The 15,172-nt window shown below is 54.8% G+C and overlaps 2 protein-coding genes across 22 annotated transcripts in view; both read left to right on the top strand.

Moving 5' to 3' along the window:
* Window positions 1-10,420, top strand: part of Dgcr2 (DiGeorge syndrome critical region gene 2) — a 77,013-nt gene extending 66,593 nt beyond the window's left edge. For all 18 annotated transcript variants that reach the window (XM_076548440.1, XM_076548434.1, XM_076548438.1 and 15 more), the window contains 3 exons: window positions 5,659-5,811; window positions 6,665-6,901; window positions 8,036-10,420. In XM_076548440.1, the coding sequence (XP_076404555.1) occupies window positions 5,659-5,811; window positions 6,665-6,901; window positions 8,036-8,292 (647 nt within the window). In that variant the 3' untranslated portion in view covers window positions 8,293-10,420. The remainder of the gene's footprint in view (window positions 1-5,658; window positions 5,812-6,664; window positions 6,902-8,035) is intronic.
* Window positions 10,421-10,553: 133 nt separating this feature from the next.
* Window positions 10,554-15,075, top strand: LOC102925803 (carbonic anhydrase 15-like). 4 transcript variants are annotated; one of them, XM_006983531.4, is made up of 8 exons: window positions 10,554-12,545; window positions 12,748-12,783; window positions 13,180-13,350; window positions 13,764-13,924; window positions 14,005-14,097; window positions 14,376-14,442; window positions 14,537-14,703; window positions 14,815-15,075. In XM_006983531.4, the coding sequence occupies exons 1-8, from the start codon at window positions 12,479-12,481 to the stop codon at window positions 15,025-15,027; spliced, it is 975 nt and encodes a 324-aa protein (XP_006983593.1). In that variant the 5' UTR covers window positions 10,554-12,478; the 3' UTR covers window positions 15,028-15,075. The 4 variants fall into 4 exon arrangements, with proteins under 4 accessions (XP_006983593.1, XP_076404562.1, XP_076404563.1 ...); XM_076548447.1 differs by having other exon boundaries at window positions 14,286-14,442; XM_076548448.1 differs by lacking the exon at window positions 12,748-12,783 and having other exon boundaries at window positions 14,286-14,442.
* Window positions 15,076-15,172: the final 97 nt, after the last annotated feature.

Genomic DNA, 15,172 nt, shown 5'->3' with positions numbered 1-15,172 from the left:
ATTGCCTGCTTCTCACTCGAGAGTCGTGTTTACCAGTCAGCTTGAATCTCAGCGTTGCTGATTGTTTACAGATCAACTGGGCAGCTTCAGACCTGTCTTCCCCTTTTTAAGAATAAGACCTAAACTTGAAATTTACATCTGCATTTGAGCTCTTCCTCCTTGTATTAGGTGGGATGTGGAAGGTAGTGGAATCAGTAGTTCTTGCTTATAATCATGGGTGTTTTAAGGAGAATGCCCTTAGTGTTAGGATAAACTCTTCACCACTGGGTGGTGCTCTAAAGTACACACTGTGTAGTCAGGTTTCAGGATAACTGTCCTCCTTCCAGTTGCAGCAAAAGCACATCCATGGGGCCTGGATAGTCTCAGTGATAGAGCCCTTATCTAGAACATCCATGATACTTGGATAGTCTCAGTGATAGAGCCCTTATCTAGAACATCCATGATACTTGGATAGTCTCAGTGATAGAGCCCTTATCTAGAATATCCAAGATATTTGGATAGTCTCAATGATAGAGCCCTTATCTAGAACATCTGTGATACTTGGATAGTCTCAGTGATAGAGCCCTTATCTAGAACATCCATGGGGCCTGGATAGTCTCAATGATAGAGCCCTTATGTAGAACATCCGTGATACTTGGATAGTCTCAGTGATAGAGCCCTTATCTAGAACATCCGTGATACTTGGATAGTCTCAGTGATAGAGCCCTTATCTAGAACATCCGTGATACTTGGATAGTCTCAGTGATAGAGCCCTTATCTAGAACATCCGTGATACTTGGATAGTCTCAGTGATAGAGCCCTTATCTAGAACATCCGTGATACTTGGATAGTCTCAGTGATAGAGCCCTTATCTAGAACATCCGTGATACTTGGATAGTCTCAGTGATAGAGCCCTTATCTAGAACATCCATGATACTTGGATAGTCTCAGTGATAGAGCCCTTATCTAGAACATCCGTGATACTTGTATAGTCTCAGTGATAGAGCCCTTATCTAGCATGTGCAAAGCCCTGAGTTCTAAATCCACTCCTGGGGGAAAACTCAGCAGGTTTGAGCCCTGCTCAGGCACGTTAGCACCCATGGATACCCTGCATGGCGTCCTCTGTTGTACATCAGAGCCACTGACATCTCAGCATGAACTTGGGCCCCAGGAGGAGTCTGAATTAAAAGTATGAATTTCTGTTCTTGGGTGCCTGTGTGAAAGTGATATGGGTAGGCCCTGCAGAAGAGCAGTGTGGGCAGGCACGAAGATTGTCCTCATTGTCCAGGAGCTTTGTGGGAGGGAGGCTAGAGCTGGAGCATGAGGCCACAACTGTGAGTACTGTCCTCCGAGCAGAGCGCCGTCATCATCCTTTAAGGGCTGCTAAGTGGGAGCGTGGTGCTGTCCTTTAGAGGCTGTGTCTGAGGCGTTCTGCACATGTACCTTCAGACATGCAGTTGACTGCAGCAGGGAAGGGCACAGGCTGTGCTTTTGGTGAAACCCACCGGATGCAGAGAACTTGGCATCAGGGAGGTTGACACTTGGACCTCTTCCTTCCCACAGAATAGACCGTTTTCTCATTGTGTGGATGCATCCGTCCAGGGTCAGTGGAGACACAAATACCGATATATTTGCAGCGTTTCCTGTGTCCCTGGCCACATTGCTGTAAGCAGCGTAGTTAACTAGTTATTTATGGGAGTCAGACTTGGAACTTTCACAAGCCGTATCATCTGAGTTCATGGTTCCACTTGCTAGGAATCTTCCCTGCTACCTTGTCTGGGCTCTGTAGAAATGACCAGATTGTACAAGATGGCCCATCTGTGATCTAGTTGGCCTGTTAGACTTGCTCGGCCGTTGAGGACTTCTCAGCAGAGCAGGACCCTCAGTGTGAGGCGGGCCCGGGGCTTCTGCGGCCACTCGTCCTGCACAGCGGGGGAGCTCTCCGGGACCTGCACAGCGGGGGGAGCTCTCCGGGACCTGCTCCGCTGGGCCTCTTCCGTCGAGGCCTTGGCTGGGGACCACTCACTCACACGAGGACCAGCGCTGCTCCAGAAGCAGGGGCCGCAGGAGCAGGGAGTCTCCGTCCGCAGTTGCCTTCAGTTTCCCTTCAGCAGTGCCGCGGTGGCCACTCTCTGCTGAGCGTTTACTCAAGGCCAGACTCACTGCCGGGAGGAGGGGAAACCCTGAGAACATCGCTCTTGGCAAATGATGTCATCACAAAGAAAGTCCTGGAAGATCTGTAGGAAAGTTACCAGAACTACTAAGTTTAGCAAGGTCTTCAGATAGAAGATCCATGTGCAGAAATCTGTTGTATTTATGTATGCTATCTATAACAGTTAAAAACTGAAAATTCAAAGAAAGTGCCACCTAAAATAGCACCTGAAAATAAGAACTACCTAACGGTAACTGAGCATCGTATGTGCTGCCAGCATAAAAGACTGCAGTGAGAACGAGATCAAAGACGGCAATACAGAGACAGAGGCACGGTCGTGGTTAGAAGGCTCGCTCGGTGTCACTAGCAGCTGATTGTCCCCAGTGAACTGTAGATGTTGGTATAAGCCCAGCCAAACATCCAGCTGATGTTCCTAAGCTGATTTGAACGCTTACTTGGAATGGCAAAAGAGCTAGAATATTCCAAACAGTTTTTACAAAGTAAGCGTGTGTGTGGTACCTGACTTACAACTTAGACTGCAGCAGGCGTATTCATCAAAACTAAGAAATTAAAATTGGTAAGACGTTCGACAAGCAAGGAAGAGGAATTCAATAAAGACAGCGCAATCTTTGAACAAATGCACAGGGATAGCCAGCTACCATAAAAACCACACTGCTACTGCACTCAAGAGTAAGTCAAGAATCTTACAAACTAGACTCAGAATGTTAAACTGAAATTTCTGTAAGAAAATATAAGGGTAAATCACCATGGATAGGCAAAAATTTAAATACAAGCATGATCCTAAAAAAGATTGGTAAAACTTTCAACCTGCTCCTTGAAAAGCAGAAGTGAAAGACAAACAGGCCACTTACCAAGAAAGAGTATTTCTAAAACATGTCAGACAATTCTTATATTCAGAATATTTATACATTCTTTATAGAACTCGGGGGCTGGGAACATAACAGTTCATACCGTGTTTGCCTAATATGCGTGAGCCCCACCCAGGACCGCGGGGTAGAGCGTGGCAGTCACCCAGGACCGCGGGGTAGAGCGTGGCAGTCAGAGCAATCACCCAGGACCGCGGGGTAGAGCGTGGCAGTCACCCAGGACCGCGGGGTAGAGCGTGGCAGTCACCCAGGACCGTGGGGTAGAGCGTGGCAGTCAGAGCAATCACCCAGGACCGCGGGGTGGAGCGTGGCAGTCACCCAGGACCGCGGGGTAGAGCGTGGCAGTCAGAACAGTCACCCAGGACCACGGGGTAGAGCGTGGCAGTCAGAACAGTCACCCAGGACCGCGGGGTAGAGCGTGGCAGTCACCCAGGACCGCGGGGTAGAGCGTGGCAGTCACCCAGGACCGCGGGGTAGAGCGTGGCAGTCACCCAGGACCGCGGGGTAGAGCGTGGCAGTCACCCAGGACCGCGGGGTAGAGCGTGGCAGTCACCCAGGACTGCGGGGTAGAGCGTGGCAGTCACCCAGGACCGCGGGGTAGAGCGTGGCAGTCACCCAGGACCGCGGGGTAGAGCGTGGCAGTCACCCAGGACCGCGGGGTAGAGCGTGGCAGTCACCCAGGACCGCGGGGTAGAGCGTGGCAGTCAGAGCAATCACCCAGGACCGCGGGGTGGAGCGTGACAGTCACCCAGGACCGCGGGGTAGAGCGTGGCGCACTGACTGGCATGGAGTGGCCAGCACTCCTCATGTGCCCTCCAGGGTCTTTTCCTACCGTCTGGTTCTCGTACAGCTCTGCTCTGCGCCTGACTGTAGGTGGCTTGGTCCTCGATGTGTCCTCCTGGTCCCCACAGTGGAGGGACAGTCCTTGAGCTTAATTTTAGAACTGATTAGGAATTAGTCATTAGGCACTCACCTGGGAACTTAGTGCTGGCCTCCAGGGAACAGACCTGTCACCATCCCACAGACAGGATCCCAGAGGGTCATCAGAGGCATCCAAACAAGCAGCTAGTTGACTGGGTGGATCTTTCCCACATATCCACGCCATGGTTGAAAGCATCCCTCCCTGGTCATAAGAGAAGAGGGTAGAACAGCCAGCCCTTTGTCCTGTTCTAGCTCAGCCTTTCTCAATCTGTGGGACCATCCGAAAACACTATTTCCAGTGCTCTCTGGAACTTGGACACCACTCGGTAGCAAAGTTACAGTTAGGAAGTAGCGACGAAAACAATTTTATGGTAGGTGTCAGCACAAGAGAAACTGTAGTAAAAGGTCATGGCATTAGGAAGGGTGAGAACCACTGGTCTAGACCAAGCTGGCTGGCAGGATTTGTTACGGCTCTGTAGCCTGGATGTTCATGTGTGGGTTGCGGAGTATTTTTCTAGGCTAGTCTTTGGGGACCTGCCTTCCAAAATGTTATAGAGGTGGGGAATGGGCAATTCTAGATCCAGTAAGTCACTGCATCTGCAGGGCCCTCCTGCTTCCAGGAGGGACCACATCCTAACCCATCGGCCCAACACTTGCGTCTAGGTTGAGAGCACATTAGAAGCACCAGTCACACGGTGTAGGCACCTGGCGATAGAAGCCACCTACCTGGTACACCTGGTAGAATACATACCAGGCGCCTGCCATGTCCACTGGGTGTATTGGCGTACTGGACCAAGGCTGAGTGGTGAGGGCTGCCTGGATGCCTGGTAATCAGTGCCTTTGGCCCACACTCACTAAACGCCACTATCCCCTCCTATAGAAGGGAAGGACTGAGGAGGGCTCTGGGGTTGGACCAGTGCAGCGGGAGGGCAGTTTAGCATCCTCTTTCCCCAGAATTCATCCAGAAAGAGGGAGCCTGTGCTGCCCCCGCCCTCCTGCGCCTGCTGAGTGTGTCCAGTGTAGCTGGGGCTTCTTAAAGAAAGCCTGCTTCGGGCGTGTGCAGTAAGGCTGCCCTGAGGTCCAGAGTGCTGCAGTGCATGGTGTGCGGTGAGATTCCCCTGCCGTGGCTTGGGGACGCCCAGCTGCAGTGGGAAGCAGTTTGTGAGCAGCGTCCACGTTAGTTCTCCTTTGTGACCTTGGCCCTGGCAGTTGGTGGAAGGTGCGCTCCTCCAGTGAGCTCAGGCTTTCTGACCTGTGTTGTCGTTCTGTCACTGGTACACACGACCTTGGGATGTCACACAGCCCGGCTCTCCAGGGCCCACGGTCCTAGAACAGAAGTCTCTGCTCCCTTGCTTAGTGGCAGCTGCAGCACCGTTTCTCATGGTGGCCAGTGCGAAAGGGTCAGGGTCAGGGTCAGGCCCGACAGCCGCGGTGTCTCGGAGCAGAGGTGGCGCCGTTGGTGCCGCACCTTTGGGACTTGTGAGCTGTGTTCTCTCTTGCTCTTTCAATGTTGTCACGGTATAGTCTCAATCTTGAGCAGTTTTCTTTGACTCTGTTCTAAAAAATTGCACAGACAGTGTGAACAGCTGTTGGTGTGGCTCAGCCAGCCCCAGGCCTCGGCCATGCCCACCATGCCCGCCTGTGCTCTGCCCCCACTCCTAGCCCTGTAAGCGCCTCTTCTCAGAGCGGCTGCCTTCCTCCTCCTCCTCCTCCTCACAGATGGCAGCAGCCTGTTTGACTCCATGGCTAGTGGGATGCGCCTGGTCGTCAGCTGCATCTCCTCCTTCCTCATCCTCTCGCTGCTGCTTTTCATGGTCCATCGGCTGCGCCAGCGGCGCCGGGAGCGCATCGAGTCCCTGATTGGAGCGAACTGTGAGTGCCCTCCAAGGGCCACAATAGTGACCCGTGCCCGCCCCCCCGCCCTCAAGTCTCCCTGTCCTGAGTTGTGTCCCTCCAGGGTAGACTCTGGTAAGGGAGGAGAGAAGGGTGTCCCTCTGCGGCTGCATGCCTGCTTGCTTTGGGGCTGAACAGTCTGGGGAGCCAGAGAGACGGGGCACCTGAGGAGGTGTTCAAGGAGGCCTTCTGCCCTCTCTGCTCTCGGTCAGGAGCAGCATTCCTAGACATTCAGCACTTCCTCGTGATGCGCCGTGAGTATGGGCCACCTGCAGCAGGCTCAGCTGTCTGGAGCCGCAGCAGGCACTGACGTCATGTCCTGCCAGAGTTGCCCGTCTTCTGGCCGCAAGGGCCCTCCTTAACAACACAAGGCTTAGGAGCAAGTTGCCAACAGCTACAAGGGATCCCACCTGCTGTGTGGGGATCCCGAGTACTTCCTAGGGCAGGGTTGAAGCTCGCTGCCTGGGACCCTGATTTTTCAGCAGTTGGCAACAGTGTCCTCCTAATCTGCCTTCATGCTCATTTCAGTTTCTCCAGTAGACAGATAGCCAGAAGTGAACTGGAACTGGAGCTGTAGTAATGCCAATGGGTTGCTCCTGTAGCCACGTGACAGGGTAGGAATAGGTTGCACATAGGTACGGTGAGAACACCTTGGTTGGAGAAACCCAGGGATGGGAGGTTCTGGCCAAATCTGAGTCTCATGTGACCTATCGGATGTAACTGGCAAGTGGGTTGATGGTTACAGGAATGTGACTCTGGGTGGCAGGGTCAGCCAGCAGCCTACCTCTAAATCACATGGCTTCCCTCCTGTTTGTCTGTTTTGATGGCTCAGTGCACCATTTCAACCTTGGCCGGCGGATCCCTGGCTTTGACTATGGCCCAGATGGGTTTGGCACAGGCCTCACCCCGCTGCATCTTTCTGACGACGGGGAAGGCGGGACGTTCCATTTCCACGACCCTCCACCTCCTTATACAGCTTACAAGTACCCAGACATGGACCAGCCGGATGATCCACCGCCGCCCTATGAGGCTTCCATCAACCCGGACAGTGTGTTCTACGACCCTGCAGGTGCCTGCTCACCCTAGGGAGGGGCTGTGGAGTTGTCTAGCAATAAGGAATGCCCAGGCCGGACCACAGGGTGGCCTGGGATCTGGGGACCTCCCTTCCTTCTGGCTGCCTTCCCAGTCTGTATTTTAGGGCCGTTCTCAAGATTGCCCCTGCAGAAGGCACTTGGTCCTGGCTCCTTCAGGTTGTTGAGAGTTCCAGGGACCCTCGGGCAGCGTCCTTCTCTTCTCCTATGAGCACCCACTAGTGGCTGGGCAGCCCTCGGGGCCTCTCAGTCCATCTCTGAGAAGCAGTGGGAATCGTAAGGACAGATCTGGTCCTAACCCAGCTCTGGAGCTTGTTCTGAACCATAAAGACCCCACTGTAACAGTTCCTGGTGTGGTGTGGTGTTGAAAAGTCGCTTGTTTCCCACCTGACCCTGAGGTGTCTTCCTAGACTACATAGCTCAGTGTGCCGTTTCCATCCCTGCCCCGTGCCTGCCCGGAGTCCTGTCCTGTTTGCCGGGCGGCCTGCACACTGCAGTGGAGTCTCTAACACTGCTGTGGTCTAGGGCTGGAGAATTTGATTCCTACCTTCAGAGACTGTCATCAGAGACAGGCCACAGTCAGAGCTAGGGCCGTAGCTCAGTTGGTAGACCATCTGCCTAGCATGCTAGAGGCCTTGATTGGACCTTCAGCCCTGCAGAAGGGTGGAGACAAGATGCTTTCCGCCAAGACTGCACTAGACAAATGCAGATCTCCACTCTCCAGCCTCCGGGCTGCTGGGCAGGGGGTGGGAATGGAGACAGCCCCTGCCAAGGCTCTGGTCACCAGCATTCAGAAACAGCCCAAAGCAGGGCTGAGCAGGCTGGTAGATTTAGGGAACGCCTTTGTGCTGACAGCGATGGTTCTCCAGGCAGCCTGCCCCACTCAGCCCCTTGACTTAGCTCCAGAGTGCTGCTGCAGCCCGGAGGTTCGTCCCTGCAGAGTCCGGGCTTCCCTCTGGTCACTGCATCTCACCTGCCACAAACAGTGGTGGCAAGATGAACTTGTGTCTGCCAGAGCACTAGGCTAGGAGCTACCACCCGGCAGTCAGGAAGGGAATCCTCAGTCGGACCAGGACCTTTCTGATTTCTGACGTCCTTCTGTTCTCCTGCAGATGACGATGCCTTTGAACCCGTGGAGGCCAGCCTGCCAACCCCAAGGGACAGTGGCATTGAAGGTGCATTGCCCAGGCACTTGGATCATCCGCTGCCTCCTGCAGAGACCTCCTTAGCAGATCTGGAAGATTCCACAGACAGTAGCAGTGCCCTGCTGGTGCCTTCTGATCCTGCCCAGAGCGGGAGCACCCCAGCTCCAGAAGCACCACAAGGTGGTGGGCGCCACCCCCGTGGCTCCCTCAATACTGTGGTTTAGGTGGCTCAGCTCATGGCCCCAGTGGGCTAGGAGTATCTGTTTCCTGTTCAGAAGACACCTATCCCAGTGGGAGACGTCCAGGCGTCCTGTCGTAGCCTGGACCTACTCCCCTGCCACATCCCACCAGCAGCGGGTGTGTACATAGCAACTGAAGCAGGCACCCTGACAGGAGCAAGTGCCTGTGCTGTCTTTACCGGAGGGCTTCTCAGTCGTGAGAAGCTTTGGGTCAGTCTCATTTGTAAATGGCAGAATGGCACAGGTGTTCAAACCACACATTTCCAAGAGAGCAGAGGCAGTGGGCTGCACTTACACCAGATACATCTTTGGATGGGCTTGCTTACTGCACTCGCCTACAGAAGCCAGTCGTCAGCCAGTGACCGGCCACACCAGTGTAGACAGCAGGGCATCTGGGAGCGGCTTCCGGGGAAGGCATGTGCGGCTGCACACTGGCTCTCTGGGGCGTCCTGTCCGGCCCAAATGCACATATCGAGGTGCCAGTCCCGGGGAGAGAATTGAACTTGCCGCCCCATTTCTAGCTTTGCTTTGAGGCCAGCACCGTGGCAGCGCTCTCCATGGCATAGCTCTGCATGGCTCCCCCAGGAGTAGACTCTAGACCCCTTGGAGGGTTGGGCATACTGGCTTTTCTCTGCCACACTCTGGATCCCTGTGCTCTGCCTGCTGGTGAACGACCTTTGGGTCTGGCCAGCCCCTTCACCCTGTCTGTGCCATAAAGGGTTGGTGGTTTGGGAAGAGAATTGACTCCAATAGACATCCTGTGTTGAGTCCTCTGAGTCCATGTCACCTGTGGCCACTGCTGGAGCCCAGCATCTGCTGCCACACACATGCCTCCCAGCCGCTCCACAGCACTGGGCACCCGGGACCCTGTGGCCAACTCCATGCAGTGGTCTTGTCTCCTGACACAGGCCTTGAGCATTTCTAAGGTTTGGAGATTAAGCAAGGTTCTGTGCAATTTTTAGCACACATGTCTCTTTTCTATGTTGGATGTCAGGATCTTTGTGTATCTATGTGTGTCCTCACATGGCCAAATGTTTGCAGGTGACGATGGTTCACGGGAGCTCAGGACGCCCCGTTACCCCACATGAGCCATTTGCCCTGGGGCTACTCTTAGACCGATGGGTCTGAGCTGCTTCCTAGGCCGTGGTCCAGCTAAGAACATGAGCGGGAGAAGTGACTCAGACTCCAGCTCCTCGGTGCTTGATCAGACCTGCACAGTTCTAGGCACATTTCTACACTGCTTGGAGACCTGTTTCCCCTTCCCATAGGGAGCATCTTTAGGCCGGATCCCCAGGGCTGACTGGAGGTGTGAGACTTGTCCCTAGATAGTCTGTCTCAAGCTGAGCCCACGGGCTAGCTGCTGCAGACGTCCCTCTGCCAAAGGGCTTTCTCCTCCTCCACCCATGACGAGGGGAGCAGGAAGTTCATCATACCTCCAGCAAGTACTGAGTGCTGGGCGCAGGCAGCCACGCTCCAGAGCAACAGTGGGGATTGCCTTGGTGCCAGACCATCCGCAAGACTCCTAAGGACCACACAGCAGTGCCTCAGAAGGCCATATGTACAGACTGAAATTCTCTGGGGACCAAGTGACTGTTGGGGTTGGCCAGGGCCTGAGTCTAGGAGGCAGAGGTGAAGAGGGTGGTCTGAGGGGACCATGGTGCTGCTGAGGTGGACCTGACAGGCTGCCAGGGACTGTCCAGCAGGCACTCGGGGTACATGTGGCCTGTATTTGGGGCTGTTCAAACTGTTGTTGTAGTTCCAAGTAATGGGGTCTGCCACCCTCTCCAGATCTTAGGTGAGTAATCGCAGGTCCAGGATTTGCTAAGGTTTGTGTTTCCTTGCCCATCCCACAAGGCCCCAGAGGGACAGGCCAAGCTGCCGGGAGTCCCCTTTCCCAGGACTGCCTTGCCACTCTTCTGAGAGGCAGGGTGCCCTCTGACCTGCCTTGAAGTGGAATTTGATACTGTACATTGTCTCAATGCCTGTTTTTACATACTCCTTTCACTAAAGGTTTTAGTTTGGGTGTATTTTTGGTCGGGTTGGCATTAATCCTTTCTTAAGATGCTGTGAGAACCATTTCATCCAATGCCAAATAAACTTGTGTTATGGAAAAGGCATGGTCAGTCCTTGCTGCAACCCAGCCCTATAGCCAGGGCTCTCCTAAGGTTTCAGTCCTTGCAGGCATCCAGCTGGCTTCTGACACCCTTTAGTTGAGGACCAGACAGCTAGGCTTGGAGTCTGTGCAGGGTACATGACAGGCCACCCTGTGCTCCCTCTGATGTGTGGCTAGAGTGACAGGCAGGCTGCTGTATCCTCTAGTTACTAGTGACCAGTGTGAGATAGGCCGAGCAGGGAAGGGCATGCAGTTAGTTAGTCTCTAGACATTCAGGTCGAGTAAGCGCCCCTTCCAGCAGAGCTCTAGGTTCTCAGAGGGTGGGTGGGGCTGGCTACCTACACCCAGGGTGGGCTGGACCCTGCCTCCCTACAGAGGCTGGAGAAGTTTGCATCCTCTGGGGAGATTCTCATCTATAAAATTATTGGGGGAGCCAGGCAGTGGTGGTGCACGCCTCTAATCCCAGTACTCGGGAGGCAGAGGCAGGAGGGTCTCTGTGAGTTCATGGCCAGCCTGGTCTACAGAGTGAGTTCCAGGACAGGCACCAAAACAACACAGAGAAACCCTGTCTCAACCAACAATAACAACAACAACAACAACAAAATATTGGGTGGTCTTGCCTTTCCAGAAGTCCCAAGGTGCTACAGACTAGCAGGGCCTGTTGACTTGGGCTGGGCTCCCTCCTGAAAAGGGGGTGGGGGTGCACTGGGGTGAGGAGCAGAGGAAACGTGGCGGCCTCCAGATACTGTGTTGACTGCCATCGCTTCTGTGGGACAACGGGGTTCTTGATAGTAATTTCTGGAAGGAATCCTTACGCTTACCTTCCTTTTAAAACATTAATTTTGTTGGTTTTTTTAGACTATGCATAGCCTTGGCTGTCCTGGAACTCACTATTGTAGACCAGGCTGACCTTAAACTCAGAGATCCACCTTCCTCTGCATCCTGAGTGCTGGGATTAAAGGTGTGCACTACCATGCCTAGCACAGTATTTTAGTTTTTATAGTTGTGTGTGCGCACCACATGCATGCAGGAGCCCTCGGTGGTCAAAACTCGGGAACGAGGGTAAAGCTAGGATCAAGGTCGTTGTGGAGCTAGCTGTGTTCTGTGACAGAACAGGCTGTCACAGGCTGACAGGTCAGGGTCAGGAAAGAACTGCCCAGGCCTTTGAGAGGGATTGGGAGTTCGGATCCCCAACACGTCTGAAGCAGGGGTCTCTGGGTCACCATTTCCTCCAGCAATTGCTGAGGGTGAATCCAGGGACACATGCTAAGCAAGTGCTTTTCCACTGTGCTCCCTTGGGCTATGGCAAAGAGATGCCGAGCACTGGAATGCCCGGGGGACAGGCTTCCAGCCCGCTCCCTGGTAGTCATGGTTAGGCCAAATCTACTCACACCTGCAGACACGTGGTGGCCAAGTACAGAACTGTCAAGTGATCAATGACACACAGGGAAGCCAAAGAGTTACAGACACTTCATTCTGACTGCCTGGACTTGGGCAAAGGGGCTTGAGCTAGTGCAATGTCCCTACCACAGAAAGGCTGCAGCTTCTTCCAGGACCTGTTAGTAGTGTAGTCCTCAGCCAGGTGCATCAGTAGGAAGGCAGCTGTGGACCTGGACTTGGGATGGGTCGGAGTCTCAAGTTTGTAGCAAGGCAAGAAACATCCACACCTCCCCTCCTCAGCCTCCTAAGTCTTGGTCACTAGGATCCCAAGTGCCCTCACCTCTTGAACTAATTTCTTTGATGGTGGCTTTGGCATGTCCCCCCAGGTCCCTGTCCCCCATTCCCTCTGCTGTGAGAATAATCGGGCACCCTTCAGAATTAATGCTAACCATTACTCTGGCTGCAGCAGCCCTGGGCCAGCTCCAGCCCACCTCTTCCTAGTGGCCCTACCTGAGCCCCACCCTCTCTGGCCCTCTGTGGCCCCGCCCCAGCATGTCCACAGGATACTTATCCACACCTCCTGTTCACCAGCCAATGAGTGAGTAGCCCTCCGAGTAGCCTGGCCACACGTTTCTTATCCAGTTTGCAGCTCTCCAGAGTCACAACCACTGCTGCATCATGTGGGCCCTGGGCTTTCTGCTCCGCTTCCTCGCCATGCAGCCAGTGGCCCAGGTGGACGCCACGGGTAAGCACCAAGGCTCTGCCTGTGTGATCTTAGATCTGCCCGACACCGCTCACCCACTAGTGGTGGGGCGACTTTGGGAGGAGATGCGGGGTCAGGAACAACCTCTCCTGGCTGGCCTGGCCCCGGTCCTGGACGGAGGCCAGGATGAAACTCTAAAGGGCATGTGGTGGTTCTCAGCTCAGTCCCTGCCTCCTGTCTGTAGGTGCCTGGTGCTACGACTCCCAAGACCCAGAGTGCGGTGAGGACAGTTGTAACAGGCTGTGTGGATCTGTCTGGTCTCTGCCAGCCTCTGTGCTCTAAAGGACTGGGCACCAGGCAGCAGGCATGCTGTGATCACGTGTGTCCGCTGTCATCCATGGTCAGGGTCTGTGAGCCTGTGGGTGTGGCCAGGGGTGGTCCCCAGCATGAGTATGCAGCCATGTCTCAGATCCATCTAACCTGTCTATGGGGCAGTCTGCCTGCAGACTTGGTGGCTAAGTCAGATGGGTCTAGAGAGCAATTGTGACCAGGTGTGGCGGGAGGATGGAGGTGAGCCAATCCTCAGCCAGCAGTGTTTGGGTTATGGGATCTACCCTCAGTGCACTCCCAGACAGCCCCTCGACCCTGCTGCAGACTCCAGCCCTTGTTTCCTCAGGCCCTACCCACTGGAAGGAGCTAGCACCTGCTTGTGGGGGCCCAGCCCAGTCCCCCATCAACATCGACCTTCGTTTGGTCCAACGGGACTACACTCTTGAGCCCTTCATCTTTCAAGGCTATGATACAGCACCTCTAGACCCTTGGACCCTGGAGAACAATGGCCATACAGGTCAGCACCATAAGGTCAAGACCAATACACAGAGGCAAGAAGTCCACACAGCTTACAGGAAGCTCATCCATACACAGGGATCAGGACACACAAAGCTGAGGAAGCAACTTCCCCAAAGAGCTCACTGCTCCCATCCCCACCCACACATACACAAGTGGACTAAGAAACTATGAGAACGGGACACACACACAGGAATCCAAGTCCTCGGGAAACAAGCGGAGGAGGCTCCCTGTAAATGAAGTTAGCCATGCCCGAGGCCAATCAGTTCACAGCTAGATGTCAAGATGCTGGAGAGAGATCAAGGCCCCCAGCCGCACTGCTGGGGCCAGTTTGATTCCCACAGCAGGGGGGTGTGCTGGGCGGGGGGATGTGCTGGGGGGGCAATGGGCTCTCATATGCTCCCCCATCTTCAGTGCTACTGCAAGTAAGTTCCGGTCAGCAGAGCTACCCAGGGATCCGAGGGGCTGGGCTGCCATCACCAGGGTACCGCCTCCTGCAGCTGCACTTCCACTGGGGCAGCCCAGGGCACAAAGGCTCGGAGCACAGCCTGGACCAGAAGCATGGCTCTATGGAGGTGGGTTCAGGGTGGACCAGAGAAGACGGGCAGAGGGAGCAGGCGGCAGCTGGACACCATCTGTGTGCTCTATTCCCTAGATGCACATGGTCCACATGAACACAAAGTACCGGGACCTGAGGGAGGCACAAAGGCACCCAGATGGGCTGGCGGTGCTGGCCGTACTGTTGGTGGTGAGGAAGGGACTGTGTGACTCCATGCATGCTTCCCGATGAGGGTCGTGGAGTTGTGTGGAGAACAGGGGTCTGTTTGGAGTCTGGGGGGATCATGGGACTTAGGGGATTTTCAAGAGGTGGGGGAGCCAATGGAAAGGAGTGTTGGTGGACATCGTGGGGGGTGACCCTCCTCACTCCACCCCCAGATCTCCCAGACCTTCCACCTGGGCCCTCCCCACCTTTGGAAGCAAACACACACAGAACCTCAAAGCCCTTCTCACTGGAATTCTCTCCAGGAGGAGGACAGGGACAATACCAATTTCTCTGCCATTGTGTCTGCCCTAAAAAACTTATCTTTACCTGGTAAGGAGCTGCAGGGTCCCGTCTAGGCTGGAAGGGATGTGGGTAGGGAGCAAGAGCAGGGGAGGTGAGTTCCAACTTCTCTCCCACCGTCCAGGGGTCTCTGTGAACCTGACGTCCACCTTTCCACTGGCCTCACTGCTGCCAAGTGCTGTGGGGCTCTTACGCTACTACCGATACTCCGGGTCTCTAACCACGCCGGGCTGCGAGCCGGCTGTGCTCTGGACAGTCTTTGAAAACACCGTACCCATTGGGCGCGCGCAGGTGGGAGCCACCATCCCTACCCAATGCCTGGCTCCTTCCACAGCCTCGGTTGCCACCCCTGCCCTCTCTGCCTGCCCCGTCCCGTCTTGACCCATCTTTGCCCGTCCTCAGGTAGCACAGTTCCAGACCATACCCCAGACTGGGCCACCGGGCTTGCACCCCAGACCGCTCGTGGATAATCTCCGCCCCCAGCAACCTCTTGGAGGGCGCAGGGTATTAGCCTCTCCTGGAGCATCCCTCCGGTCATCAGTTTCTACTCTGCCCTGTTTGCACCTGGCTCTTTTGGGCTTGGGAGTCAGCCTGAGGCTCTGGCAGGGCCCCTAGACCCACGGGTGGGTGACTCCTGCTTCCACAATAAATGATGCAGACTGACCTTGGCCTAATGTAGCTGAGAAGAGGTGTGTGCCTAGTGCTCAAGGGGATGGTGGGGAGAGAAGCCTGCCCCAACCTCAGTTCAGCCTCAGTGTTC

The sequence above is a fragment of the Peromyscus maniculatus genome, chromosome 12 (assembly GCF_049852395.1).
Source record: "Peromyscus maniculatus bairdii isolate BWxNUB_F1_BW_parent chromosome 12, HU_Pman_BW_mat_3.1, whole genome shotgun sequence".
Classification (NCBI taxonomy): Eukaryota; Metazoa; Chordata; class Mammalia; order Rodentia; family Cricetidae; genus Peromyscus; species Peromyscus maniculatus.
This window is presented reverse-complemented; position numbering and strand designations above follow the sequence as displayed.